The 15,384-nt window shown below is 38.4% G+C and overlaps 1 protein-coding gene across 9 annotated transcripts in view; it reads right to left on the reverse strand.

Annotated features, from left to right (window-relative positions):
• LOC117399260 (abl interactor 1) overlaps nucleotides 1-15,384 on the reverse strand; it is a 44,862-nt gene that overhangs the window by 23,162 nt on the left and 6,316 nt on the right. For all 9 annotated transcript variants that reach the window (XM_059023202.1, XM_059023199.1, XM_059023200.1 and 6 more), the window contains exon 2: nucleotides 8,397-8,564. In XM_059023202.1, the coding sequence (XP_058879185.1) occupies nucleotides 8,397-8,564 (168 nt within the window). The remainder of the gene's footprint in view (nucleotides 1-8,396; nucleotides 8,565-15,384) is intronic.

Raw genomic sequence — 15,384 nt, forward strand, 5'->3', positions numbered from 1 at the left:
GGTAATTCCCAATAATATATATAAAAAAAAACAGTTTAGAAAAATACAACTTAATTTTCTTGTCATGTCTCTGCATTGTACTTAGAAATTCATACTCATGAAAGGTGCTACATAATTCCAACTTGTGTTATATATCAAGGGGTAATATATCACTAAAGTGCATTACTGCCACAGCTTCTTTTAACAGTGTTTCTGTTTACTGCTGCATGACAGATTTTGTATTAATTATTTATAGCCATTTTTTCTAGGTTTTCTCCTCCCAGCCCATTGAGGGCTACTCAGTCTCCAACATCTACAAGCATATCTGCATGTAGGTGGGGCTAGAGGAGCAGAGAGTAATCCACAACCATGGCAATGCCTGCCCTGCACCGCGCACCCTGCACTCTACCAAGTCACTCAACAAGGACTTGTTTCCTAGTCCGATTGCTCTAAGATGCAGCTCTCCCTTCCTCCCACAGCAGTTCATTAGTGCAGGACTGTCCAAGAGCATTGATCCCCACAGTACGGCTCTTTTTAGAAGTGAAGGCTGGTAGGTTTTTGCAATGCAAAAACACGACAATGTTGGTGTATGTGTTCAACCCTTTCATAGCTGAAAAAAAATGTCTCAATTGTTTTTTTTGGGGGGGGATGTCATCCTTATGAGGTCATCATGCACTTCCAGACGTCCCCATGTAAAAACTTGGAGAGTTTTTTGTTTGTTTTTATCCGGTAAACATGTAACATGTTCAAAGAGCACAAAAATGTTGTCTATTTTATTTTTTTTCATTTGTTATTTTTTTATTATTTGTAATTGGCTCTTTCAGCCAAAAAGGCTTGACATCTCTGCATTAGTGGGTTAAAGTTGCTTGCCAAGAGTAAATGGGCCTTGCAACTAATGTGAGAATAAAGATGCTGGAGCTGCCAGTCGCCCACAGTCTGGGCTCCTCAATTCAATCTGCCTGCTCTTAGCACAGCAATAATATTGTTTCCATAAGAATCAATCTGTGCAATTACTAGAGAGAAGTACTCAGGAGACTTGTGAATCTCACTTGCACACACATTCAGCATTCTACATCATTAGCATCCTAAAAAGCAGAGCTCAGGAGACTAAATGATTTATAAAGCTGTCTTTCTTTATTTAAAAACTGTATAAAACAGGTATTCAAATTTCAATCTCAACCACAGCCGACATTCGCATACAGGTTTCAATTTATCATGTACAGTTAAAATGTGTACAGCATGCATTTCCTTCTACCTTACCATTGCAAAGTTCTATCTTTACTTGCCCGTATTTTCAAATGTTCAGGGAGGTTGGAAAAAATAAAAATAAATAAAGGTTTTAGGTGCATGTTCCAGTAGAAATGTGTGACTTACCATAACTATTAAATGATAACTTCCAATAATCTTTAAATACATTTGACAGCACCAATGTTATAGGTTCCTTCAAATTTCTTGACTTTCAAAAACTGGATTTGAAATAATTAGATAACTTCCTAAATACTTGGATCATTTCTAAAGTCACAGCAATATTATGTATCAGCACATCCTTTACGAAAGTTTATTTTTAGAGAAATAAAAAAGAAACATGTTTTTGCCTACACTCAACTGAACAGCTGTTTCAGCAATTCTTGGTATGCCCCAGCAGGCTGACTAAGGGACACATGGTACGTTACACATCTCCCTGTTACTAACAGCAGAAGCAATGCCCTTGAACCATGTAACACAATCAGTGTGTGTCGAAGTTACACACACTGTAAAATGATCCACTCAATACAATACATTACACATGACCATGTACCTCACATAGATAAAGGGCTTGTTTGCTGGTCCCCCATAGCCTCAATGAATAGGTTGCAGCTAGTACAAATGCTGCTGCAAGAATGCTTACACACACAAAGTCAATATGAAATATGTCCCAGTTTTAAAGTCACGGTCACTACACCGGCTTTGCCTGAAGCGCATATTTATTTCAAAACGCTGCACGAGTTACTTATTCAATACTACTATCTGTTTTAAATGTTCTTTGAATGGTACAAACGCATCATATTGCCCAGAAAACTATTTGACAGTATTCATATGCTACTGTATACAACCCATGGATAAAAAACGCAAGCAAATAAAGTATTTACGAAGTCCTGGCATATTGTGGTGTTTAGGAAGAAACTACTGTGTTTTTATAACGTGTAAAAAGTAGAGTCTACTTGAGTTTTGTATAAAATACGTTTATTATCCGTTACACAGGGTGTATTCCTGTGAAACAAATAGAGGCCAATGCATTTCCCATTGAAAACCACACTACTACATCTCTTCATCTTAGAAAGTGGAAGTGCACAATTGGAAAAGTAATGCAGTTGCACAACTTAGTCCAAATCTCTCTGTAAACTAATGCGCCATATGTTGGGGGGGGGGGGGGGGGGGGTGATAAAACGTTTTCTAAGAACTTCCAACTTTAGCAGACAATCCTGTGTGCTGCAAGACAGATTACAGAAACACAACCAAGAAGCCACCTATTTCCTGTAGGCATTTCCCTTTGAAACTGAAAATGATAGGCCCTTTGGGTGTCCAGAGCTCTTTGAATCACTGCCAGGATTGATTCATGCATACAGTGGCCTCTGCAAGGGTGGATCGTATCATTTACAATTCATTAAGATCCAGAGACACTGTGCTGCTGGACCGCCAAGCTCTCCATCAATGCCGTGCAACTTGATTAGAACACAGGATAGATTCTATTCATTTAAATCTTAAAACATCATCTTTTATGAACTTGATTATTAACGTACCTGTTGGCAGCCATAATACCGACTTTGAATAATCTATTAAATTGATTATATTATGACTCAGCATAACAGGTGAGCCTCTGACATCAATGCAAATTTAAAAAGAAGGATGAAAGGAACTGTAATATAAAAGAACACACCAATGGTTTTGATGGGATGACATTGCGGGGGGGGGGGGGGGGTAGTGAAACCAACCACTGGGGTATTACAAAAAAACAATACATTATGTGTGGAGACTGGCTTGCTGTCATTGCATCTTTGCACAAAATATGACTGCTCTCCCCGAGATTTAAATGTCAAAATGTGATTGTAACATGCAATCTGTCATATTGATCAGATCCTCAACACATCCCCAGATCCATGTCAATTGGATAAATGGTGGGTCCGACACACAAACAGTATTCACTTTGTGCGATTCAGCTGGGACATGTATTCCTTGCAGCGGGTCAAAAAATAAGCAATCTGTACTTGGTTAAACTACATCCGAGTACCGACAATGGATAGCACACGTACAGGAGTCTGAGAAACGTATGTATTTCTGTAACAGACAGTGCTCTGGTGACATGAAATCACCACACCCTGGATGGGTGGCGGTTTAAGAGGTTATAGACCAACGCCTAATTCCTCTTGGGGTGTACTGCAGCTATCCGTTAGGTCTTACGATCTTCGAAAGCTAACCAATAAAACAATATTTATTAGTTATCTATAGATATGCGGTTAATCACTGTAGGTCATACAGTCTGTCATAAGAAATATATTTAAAATGTTGTGGATATTGTATATTTTAACATAAAGCTAAACTTAATTAACTTTAATCTAAATTTGTCTAACTTTGCCTAGTGATAACGATCAATCTAACACCTTGAATGCATCAGGCACTCAGGAAACAAAAGGCTAATCAAACCCATCTCTGCGATTGAATTACCCATCTAGTGAAAGAAAGGTGGTTTAACACAGAGCCTGAAAGAAAGCAAAAAAATGACCAGTAGTTTAAAATTAGTTTAAAAGAAAACAAGAGATTTAAGACAAATTTCACATCATACTGATTTAAAACGCATTACAAGTACAAGATGCAAGCATTTTTATTCTTAAATTGCTTAAGCATAGAATAACCCTGGTAATAAATCCCTAAGAGAATTAAACTGTTTGCAATGTCTAACCAAAGTTGCAACCCGACATATTTGGTGTCTAAAAGAATGTAATTTCTTATGGTAAAAATAAATGGGAATTCAGAATAAAATCAGAATTATTTAGCAAAAGTTATGCACGTTTTAAAAGTTTCCCCTTTCCAGATTATGATAATGAACTAATCAGACAGAGGAAGCGGGGGAGCGATCAATCAAGGTTTCAAGCCCATTCAGCCACAAACTAGCCAATTGGAACATGCAGAGGGAAATTCAAATAATCTTTGTTGGAAAACTATAGAACCCGACTGTAAACATTAGCTCCTTGCCCTGAATGGATACCTGCTGTGCTATGCCCTGACCGCCCCTCTGAGCCCCCTCGGATCTGCTGAGCCCCTCTGATCGCTGGATACCCGCTCCTCCGATCCCTGCTCACTCAGATTCAAAGAAACTACACGACTGCACCTGGAGCCCTCAGCTCTCAGTATCTATCCATCTAGGTTGGGGGCCCTGACACTCAGAGAAACACAAGGTAACAGAACACCAAAAGTGACTGCTTTCCAGGCTAGGTAACAATACTCTTAAATATCTATTCAGGTATTGTGCAATCCCTTGTTGTAGTGTCAGTATGTACTAATATTTCTAATATATATTCTACAACACAACCAGCCTATACAGGGTTATAAACCACAACATCTTTTTTTTCAGGCAGCACTTGTTCCAAAAATCTAAGTCCTTGAATCTAAGAAAGGGTTCAACACTCATTATTATTATTATTTATTTATTAGCAGACGCCCTTATCCAGGGCGACTTACAATTGTTGCAAGATATCACATTATTTTTACATACAATTACCCATTTATACAGTTGGGTTTTTACTGGAGCAATCTAGGTAAAGTACCTTGCTCAAGGGTACAGCAGCAGTGTCCCCCACCAGGGATTGAACCCACAACCAGTCAAGAGTCCAGAGCCCTAACCACTACTCCACACTGCTGTCATGTCGAACACCCCTGCAGCATAATCACAGGGTTGTAAAAGGCAGGGTCAATGAGAATCAAAAGATGAGAATCTGCAGGGTGGGTCTGGATAATGGGTTAAAACTTCACATTCAAAACATGGTTTTCTTTTTTTTTTATTAATAGTGGAACTCTATTGCTATTATTATTGTAATACTGTACAGATCATCAATATATTAATGTATCTTTATCATGCTACACACATTGTACAATAAACATGCACCAGAGTGACTTTGCAGGCTCCCAAACAAATATTATAACAGACAAGCTGCGATTGCTGCAGAAAAGCCTACCACCACCAAATCATTGCGACCAGCACTTTACAAGCGATGTTATACACAGTCTCTGTACCCACTAACGCAGAGCAATCTTCGCATCACGACAGTTTACCGTTTATATTGATTGTGGTTCCTCAGAGCTAGCTGAAGCCTAGTAGGTCTTTATTTCTGGCTTTACTTCATGAGCGGTCACTCAAAAGCTAAAGCATCAGATAGAAAACCGCTCCCCACTCAAAGACCCTTGAACAGGCACACAAAGCTAGGATTGTTTGCAGTCTTTTGCAGCCAGTTCATGTCCAGCAGTAGATACTGCAACACTTCATTTCTACTTCTTGCTGTTACTGCTAACTTGAATGGTGCACTTGCTTGGTTATCAAAAGTGCAGGGCTGCTGCTCGCGAGAGAATGAATGCAGATTTTGTCAGTTCTTTGACTAAAAAAAATTAACATTTTAGGCTTTAAAATATATATATATATATATATATATATATATAGCTCTGGAAAAAATTGAGACCACTGCAAAATTATCAGTTTCTCTGGTTTTACTATTTATAGGTATGTTTGGGTAAAATGAACATTTTTGTTTTATTCTATAAACTACTGACAACATTTTTCCCAAATTCCAAATAAAAATATTGTCATTTAGAGCATTTACTTGCAGAAAATGACAACTGGTCAAAATAACAAAAAAGATGCAGTGTTGTCAGACCTCGAATAATGCAAAGAAAATAAGTTCATATTCATTTTTAAACAACACAATACTAATGTTTTAACTTAGGAAGAGTTCAGAAATCAATATTTGGTGGAATAACCCTGATTTTCAAGCACAGCTTTCATGAGTCTTGGCATGCTCTCCACCAGTCTTTCACATTGATGTTGGGTGACACTATGCCACTCCTGGCGCAAAAATTCAAGCAGCTCGGCTTTGTTTGATGGCTTGTGACCATCCATCTTCCTCTTGATCACATTCCAGAGGTTTTCAATGGGGTTGAGGTCTGGAGATTGGGCTGGCCATGACAGGGTCTTGATCTGGTGGTCCTCCATCCACACCTTGATTGACCTGGCTGTGTGGCATGGAGCATTGTCCTGCTGGAAAAACCAATCCTCAGAGTTGGGGAACATTGTCAGAGCAGAAGGAATCAAGTTTTCTTCCAGGACAACCTTGTACTTGGCTTGATTCATGCCAAAGCTGCCCGATTCCAACCTTGCTGAAGCACCCCCAGATCATCACCGATCCTCCACCACATTTCACAGTGGGTGCGAGACACTGTGGCTTGTAGGCCTCTCCAGGTCTCCGTCTAACCATTAGACGACCAGGTGTTGGGCAAAGCTGAAAATTGGACTCATCTGGGGGTGCTTCAGCAAGGCTGGAATCGGGCAGATTTGTCTTTATGAAGGACACATGAATCAAGCCAAGTACAAGGTTGTCCTGGAAGAAAACTTGATTCCTTCTGCTCTGACAATGTTCCCCAACTCTGAGGATTGGTTTTTCCAGCAGGACAATGCTCCATGCCACACAGCCAGGTCAATCAAGGTGTGGATGGAGGACCACCAGATCAAGACCCTGTCATGGCCAGCCCAATCTCCAGACCTGAACCCCATTGAAAACCTCTGGAATGTGACTGTGTGCAAGTGTACCTAGAAGAATTGATGCTGTTTTGAAGGCAAAGGGTGGTCACACCAAATATTGATTTGATGTAGATTTTTCTTCTGTTCACTCACTTTGCATTTTGTTAATTGATAAATATAAACTAATAACATGTCTATTTTTGAAAGCATTCCTTCTTTACAGCATTTTTTCACACCTGCCTAAAACTTTTGCACAGTACTGTATATATATATATATATATATATATATATATATATATATATATATATATATATATATATTAAAGCCTAAAATGTTTATATATATATATATATATATATATATTTTTTTTTTTTTTTCTTCCCCTGGTGGCAAACGTACCTTAATGAAAACAAACCAAGACCCTTTCTGTTTTTCAATACCACTATGCAGAAACTTGAAAGCCATGAATATTTACGCTGTCCTCAAGTTCAATCAGGTTTTATTCTCAGAAGTTTGCATTTGTTTTACTTTACAACTGGCCATTTATTTACCATTTGGTTCTTTATTTTTGATCTTTTCTTATTGTTAATCCCCTGAAGTGTCTTGTCCTCAGTGCAGTCGACAGAAAATCACACCAAGGAAAAGGCTGGGCTGGATAGAGTCATCTGCCTGCTGCAGTAGGGTCATCATATGGTCAGCTACCATGCTACAGTGGTCACTAGAATCTGACCTTGCACTCAATAAGAAATAAGCAATAAGCAATCCCCCCATAATTAAGATTCTTCACACATTGAAAAAAAATGAAAAAACATGCGAGAACAGACTACCTTGTTGCTCACTCAGTTTTATTTGAGGTGGCAGGAAGGAGACAAAAAAATATTATTTTAAAAGGTCATCTACAATTTCTACGATGTGGAAAAAATTGATGTTCTACAAGACTGTAGAAACTATTATCAGCATGATGTTACAAGGCTCACAGAAAAAAGATGACTATTTCTTCTCTTCCTAACTTCAAAACCCACACAACAGAATAGGACTCCCAAGAAAGCAGGCTCTGGCAGATACCATCAATAGATATGCATCTGCTGTTTAAGACCGCCCTGTCCTTTAGCTATCTTTAATCTAAATTACCATGGCTACTGAAGAATGCAAGGAGTGAGTCAGAGAGGGACATACACCTGGGAAATGGAAAAAGAAAAAAAACTGGTTTGGTGATGATAAAGAAATTGTAGTGTGAATGCAGTCGCACAGAGGGCAAGGTGGGGAGTCATGTATTTATGGTTCACATACCTTTGATCATGGGAGTGTGTGTTTGAAAACAGATATATATTCAGGTTAACAACTTGTCTTATACAGTAGGCCTCCGAGCAACATGTTTTATCGCCGAGCATAATTTTAAGCATGGTTCAAAAAACATGCCTTTAATATTTTGTCTTAAAACTGAGAAGTGAATTCCTTATTAAAGATAGGAAGGTCATATCAACAATGCCTGTGCCTCTTAAAAAAGCACACATGTAAAGACAATAATTTCAAAACCTATTTTACTAGCATTGCAGATACAGATGTATTGAAAGCATGTTTCTTGTTTAAAATAAAGCCAAGTTCTGCAAGCTGTGATCTATGAAAATGACAGACGCATGGGTCTTGCCGTACCTCGGAGATATGGTTGATGGAAGATTCCATTCTCCGCAGCTGGGACGCCTGGATGTCCAGCAGTTGCAGCACATTGTTGGCTAAGGCATTGATCTGGTAAGCAACGCTTGCAAGAGACTGGGTTGTATACGCTTTGGTCTCCTCCAGGGCTTTCCGCTTGTCTTGTGCCTGAAAAGAAAAAGGCATACAAGGATTACATGCATTGCATGTTTCAAACCAATAAAAAGAGAACATTCATTCACAGAGATTGTGACCAGAGTTCCTTTTTACCAATGCTTGCTAAAGTTGAAATATACATTCTGCTATCTAGGGGTTGATTTTATTAACCTATAAGCCAAATTTAAATATAGATATAGATATATACACACACACAGTATAGATTATATATATATATATATATATATATATATATATATATATATATACACACACACACACACACACAGAGAGAAACATCATCTGTAATTGACAAACCCAGAACTGGAAGACCCAAAAAGCTGTCTAACAAGGATGAGCAATACTTGAAGATAATATCCTTAAGGAATAGAAAGACGACAAGCGTTGAATTGACAACAGAACTGGCAGAAGGCACAGTACAAAGGTCACTCTTGAAAATAGGACTTAAAGGATGTGTTGCAGAAAGAAAACCTCTCAAGAAATGGGATCAAGACTAAAAGGCTAAAATATGCGCAATACAGAAATTGGACTATGGAACAATGGTCAAAAGTGCTTTGGACTGTTCATGGATGGACACCAACATCTGTGTTGAGGTTGATGCAATCTTAAAATGCTCTTTTTAAAAAAATTAATAAATAACAATAAAAAAAAAGCTGTGATTGCCCTGTAGGGCATAGATTGAGGGAATCAAAACCTTGGGCATGTAATTTAAGATCACAAAGTGTTTTTGTGATACCCCTCTTTACAGTACTGACTATCTTTTCGAAACAATAGTTTCTTACCTGGTCTCAAACACATACATCTTAGGCTGAGATTTTAGTTAACTTATTTCACTTTCACTGAAGGTTTCATTTTTAACACGTGCTATATCCGATATCCCGTCTCGATCTTGAACACACACCTCTAGGGCTCTTCCTGGTTACTGAAAACAATGCCTTCCACAGTTTGAGTAAAATCAAACAGAACTCACAGCTTATCCTATCCCCAATCATACAGGAGTACCAATAGGTGAATGTGGTAAACCGGCAAAACCATCATCTATCATAAGTAGCTACTGCTGTATAAATGACCACGGTCTCGGATCTAAAGCACATTAACATTGCACTGAAACGCTTCATTTAAAATACTTGCGAGTGGGAACTTTTTATTTTTTTCACTCCCGTATAAGAAGTAAAAGATGCAGTGCATGGCAACAGCCTCTTGGAATGAAGGGAGATTCCTCTTGAGATCTCTCATGGTGTAGCAGCCATCTGCTTTTGAGGTCATAGAGATCTGGCCAATATTCTTCTGGATGCTTTACTGTAACATCACAAACACTAAAGCCATTGGAGACGGGTGGGTAGAAACAAGCTATTGAAAAACATATCAAAATAAAATCCAACTAGAAAGACAATCCAGCGTTTAGCCAACACGTTTTACAAGGCAGACTGTCAGCACAGAGTGCAAGAGACCAGTGAGGAGGAGGAGGAGGAGGGGGCTGTTAAGCTATTTCTGTCTCTGTTTCTTGCTAAATTGCCTACTCTTGCTCTTAAATGTTTGAATGAATTAATGTATTTAATATGACAGAATACAGATTCCAGAAAGATCATTTCTATTAATATTGGGACTTGCATCGAAACATGAACTTACCGAATTACAAAAGAAAGGGTAATACTCTTTCAGCAAGCATATTGGCAAAGAAAATAATTGCGTCACTGGAAAGAATCAAAACCTCTCTGTTGAAGAATGCTGGAATCATCTGACAGAAGAAGTGATAGGGTTTGAAAATATAGTATAGCAGTGACAAACCTAACCAGTTTACAAAATGATGGTCAAAAGCAATGGAGTAAATAAATACCAAAGCTTATCCATTAGATTAATGATCTAGCCATACAAACACACTTTGAACTCCTAGGTGTGGATACATATGGTTTGATCTTATCTGAACAGGAATAAGGGAGTGGTCAAAAGATGTAATCAATGAGACATGGCCTTACATTACTGGAAGGCAGCAGCTGTATCATACACACTCAAATACAAAATGTATTAAATGTAACTATTACTCACAAAAAAAGTTTACTGCTGCCCACAATTTTTATCTATGAATCTTGGTATGACAATACACTGCACAAATACTCTAATTCTGTTAACCGCAAAAGGCTAAATGTAATGTATCAAACTACATCAATACAGCTTGTGTTCTAACTTTTTTCAAAGAAATGTAAAGTGGCAAATTGCACAATAAACAAGTTTCAATGAATCCTAGTCTGCTTAAAAAAAAAAAAAAAAAAAAAAAAAAGGTTATTCTACAAAGTGAGGGGTTTCTTACAGTAGTTTGTGCATGTCTAAAAAAATAAGCACTGAAAATAAAAAGGCCCAAGACATGAACAATAAGCTGTGAGAATGCCTCAACATTTCTTGTGTGTACACTGGATTAAATCCTTGAGGAACAGCTACACCTAATAATAACAAGCATTAGGAAGGAAGGCATTAAACTGGAAATCCAAGAGAATAAAGCTGTTCTCTTGAAGATCAGGACACTGGGGAACGGAATCCTGTACTCCACAGGACTACACTCCTCTTTCCTCCTAGTCTCACACTACATACATAAAGTATTTATAAATAATGTGTGTATAGAAACATGTTGGAGGTTTTCCAAAGGCAAAGATAACAAAGGGGTATTAATACTGCAGTTTAGTTTAAAAGTGTAATAAATAAATGCCTTAAGCACTAGGAGTTAGCCTTAGTGTATATACAGTAATGTATTGTAATTTCACATTCCCTATATACTGTCCATCCAGCTATATTGTTATATTTGTTTATAAAACATGTATATTCCCAATATGTTGATGTACAAAAAACAGGTTTATTCTTAGTTTAATGTTTATAAAACTAAACACAACCCACAGGAATTAAAGGAAAAGCACCGAAATACTGTACACTGGCTGTCCGGGTATTTAAGGGTACAGAAGTGCAGAGAACAAAGCAGCATTGCATAGTTTAATTGTATCCTTGTAGTTTTATATTGCAGCTCCCGTCAGTGCAGGCAGAGTTTACATCTCATGTGCTGTTCTGAGGGCAGAAGGAAGGAGAGCCCTGGACTTCCTCCCAGGGGGGTGAATTCCAGGGGTCAGAACAAACAGCACAGCCTCCTCCCTTCTGCTTTTCATTAGAGGCCAGCAGAAAATGACACACAGCTTCCACAACCCTTCAGAGTCACGTACTCTATCACTTTATACAGTCGGTCATGGACTCTACTTTACACTATGTTCTGGGAGGCTGTGTGGTCCAGTGGTTAAAGAAACGGGCTTGTAACCAGGAGGTCCCCAGTTCAAATCCCACCTCAGCCACTGACTCATTGTGTGACCCTGAGCAAGTCACTTAACCTCCTTGTGCTCCGTCTTTTGGGTGAGTCGTAGTTGTAAGTGACTCTGCAGCTGATGCATAGTTCACACACCCTAGTCTCTGTAAGTCGCCTTGGATAAAGGCGTCTGCTAAATAAACAAATAATAATAATAATAATAATAATAATAATAATAATAATAATAATGAGACGCTTGTGCTTTTATTCATGCAACAGCTGGAAAATTGTCAGACTGAACAAAAAAAATCTGTAGACTCTGTTAGAGTGCGTTACCTCATATTTTACAACCATGCTTCATAAGATTCTTGGTTCAATTCCCAGTTCAGCCATGGAGGTCCATTACACACAGTATCCATCTTTATCAGATTTTAACAGATGAAATCAAAAACATTTATTTAACAAACATGTGCATTCCTATTGTACTTAGCAGACCAAGTCCACAATTACTGTAAAATGCAAGTAATGTCTTGGTTTTGGAATAAAAAATAAATCTCAATTATATCCATGTTTACGTGCTTTAAAAATGACAATTACCAAGGACATTCACAGTAGACACTTGACATTCAAGCAACATGACTGTGGAGCTGTAATCCAAGACGCAACACGCGTTTGGACAAACTCATATTGGCTGTAGCCGAACAAACTATATGAAAAATCAGACAAGCACTTAAAGAAACAACGGCAAGACACTGCTGTGGAGTTGGGCATCCTTTTATTCTAGTTGGAGATAAAGAAATGACAAAACCTACAAAGCACATATTGTTTATGCATCACACACACACACACACACACACACACACACACTACGCAACGAACTTGACGCACTACATTACAGTTAACAGAATAAATGACGGATCACTTTTGGTATGCAATGGCCTTGACTCATACTTCAGCGAAGACATTTTCAAATACATCATGTTCCAACCAGAACGTACAGAAAGGTAAGCCCCACTTCTGCAGAATGTCAATTGGCTGTCCTGTGAAAGCGCTAAAGCCCTAGAATGCACCTACAATTGCATTCCTAAAAGGACAGAATGAGGCATATAGAATATCCAAGCTCTCAATAGAGTCCCATCATCCACAACTGCTCATGGAATACCAACGTTTTGTATTTAGTATCTGGGGCTTCACTCTAAATGCTGGAAATACAATACAAAAAATTCTGAGCATCCTCCCCATGTCCTCTGGTTTTGAATGTCTAAATAAATATTGTACACTGGGAGGTGGTCCACTAAACCAAATGTTTGAGTCAACTTATTGCAGTGTGGTCCATTCCTGCACCAAGCCATTCAAACTGTACTCTAAAAGCAGAGTTTATGGCAAACCAAACTAACCTCGTCACACACTCTGCATTGAATCTTGATATTCTGTTCAGCCAATCAGTGGTTTGCATAGCATAGCGGCGGCCAATCAGAATACTACTATTATTATTATTATTTATTTCTTAGCAGACGCCCTTATCCAGGGTGACTTACAATCATAAGCAAATACATTTCAAGTGTTACAATACAAGTAATACAATAAGAGCAAGGGTCTATAGGGTCATTCCATGTCAATCAACCAAAATTCAAGAAAATCCCCGCCTGAAGATTCATAAATGAGCGTTTGACGGACTTGTGGTGAAATAATTGACTTTGTATATCCGTCTCCTCCAAGACTCATTCAAAAACATGTCATAAAACCGTTCTGTTCTGCCCATATAATTAAGTCGGATTTCAAGAATATTGTGTCGCACGCAGTTGTACCTGTAATTTAGATATACAAAAATTGCATGAAATACCTTTCTGTACCACTGGAAAAGACAGAAGGAGACCGATTACCAAGTCCTTCAAACGCTCATCTACAACCCATGAATGCTTGTTACAGAACTTTGCAAGAATCAATTTTTAAAGATGGCAACAAAGAAGAAATAAGAGGTCAACAGTACCTCTGTAGCTCCGTGACAAACCACTTGCATATAAAGATTATGGATTTATTTATTTATACAAGTTTTATGGTTTCTCTTGGTTTAAACTCAAACTATTTGCTAATATTGTACAATATAAACCAAAACAAATGTGTGTTCATGTTTGTACATTTATTAAACTGTTACGGAGACAGATCACCAAGTCAATTATTTTACCACAAGTCCTTCAAATCCTCATCTATAAGCCCACCAAAGGTCAGTTTCGATACTTTCATCTTGAAGCCTTTTTGTGGGGTCATTAAATCAGACACTAAAGTAGGTAGACAGTAGCAGAGCTGCATACAGAAAGTCAGTTAAATTATGAGCACACCTAAGCAATGTGAAAGTGATCTCTCTTGTACTTTAGAAGGAACATGCACTTAAAATCACCCAGGAATGACAACTGGACAAAATTTCAATTTTAAGGCCCCCAGCAACACAGAAATACTAAAGCAGTGGTACTTATTTTGCATGAATTCTACAGAAGACCTCCCTGGCTATCTGTACAGAAGCATTCATAGGGCTACTGACCTAAATATCATTTTTAGATCCTCAAAATCACTCAAATTAGACGCATTTCAAGTATGACGACGCCCACCCCCCCTCCTCCAAAAGGGGGTGTGTCTCAGAAAATCTTCATTGAGCTTATTAAAATCTTGAGGTGGGAGGCTCTGGTTGAGTTGACAAGGAATGACCCTATACATTTGAAGTGTAGACCTACAGTACAGCCAGCCATAGTAGTGCTACAGGTGACAAGGTATTCTCAATGTCTATCTGCCTTTGATTTACAGTAGAGATCCTGCATTGAGGGTATTCAAACTAAAACTAAAAAAAGGATGCATGTACCAACAGTTGGAACTGACTGTAATTCTGCATTAAAGCAGTGGCTTCACTTGCTGGGCAATGCCAGAGATAACACTTTAGAGCCACAACTCTACCCATTACACTGCTTAATTGTTTAATACAGGCAACCTAAAAACAAATGGCACTATAACTTCGGGTCAATCAATGTAACATATCCCATATAAAAACACAATGCAATTTTCCTTTTAAGACAACAAATGTACTGTAATTGGTATCCCTTCCTTTAATTAGATTATGTTTGTCTGGCCGGAAAAGGCACTTACAGCAACTACAGTACCTGATTTCTGCTACACATCTTATTTATAGCGCTCACAACAAAACCAGCTCCATGCAGCGTCAAAATGTCTCCTGTGGAGCAAGATTAAGCATTGAGCATCCCCGCCAGCCTGAGAAACAAGGTTTGTTTCCTGCTGTACGGTATAGACTACACTGGAATGCATCAGTATATGTTACAGTATAACTCAGCCAGCTTATCACACAGGGCAAACAGTCATTTGTAACTCGTGCACAGGGATAGTCCAGACACACCTTAAAGCACTAGGCTTCAACTTTGAGTCACTGCTGTAATCTAGGGCTGAAGAAAACCCTTCAAACCACCCAAAATGTTGCTCAAAAGGCAACTACTGTACAGAAGTCACGCTATGAACTACTACTGCAGT

Source organism: Acipenser ruthenus, chromosome 4 (genome assembly GCF_902713425.1).
Source record: "Acipenser ruthenus chromosome 4, fAciRut3.2 maternal haplotype, whole genome shotgun sequence".
Classification (NCBI taxonomy): domain Eukaryota; kingdom Metazoa; phylum Chordata; class Actinopteri; order Acipenseriformes; family Acipenseridae; genus Acipenser; species Acipenser ruthenus.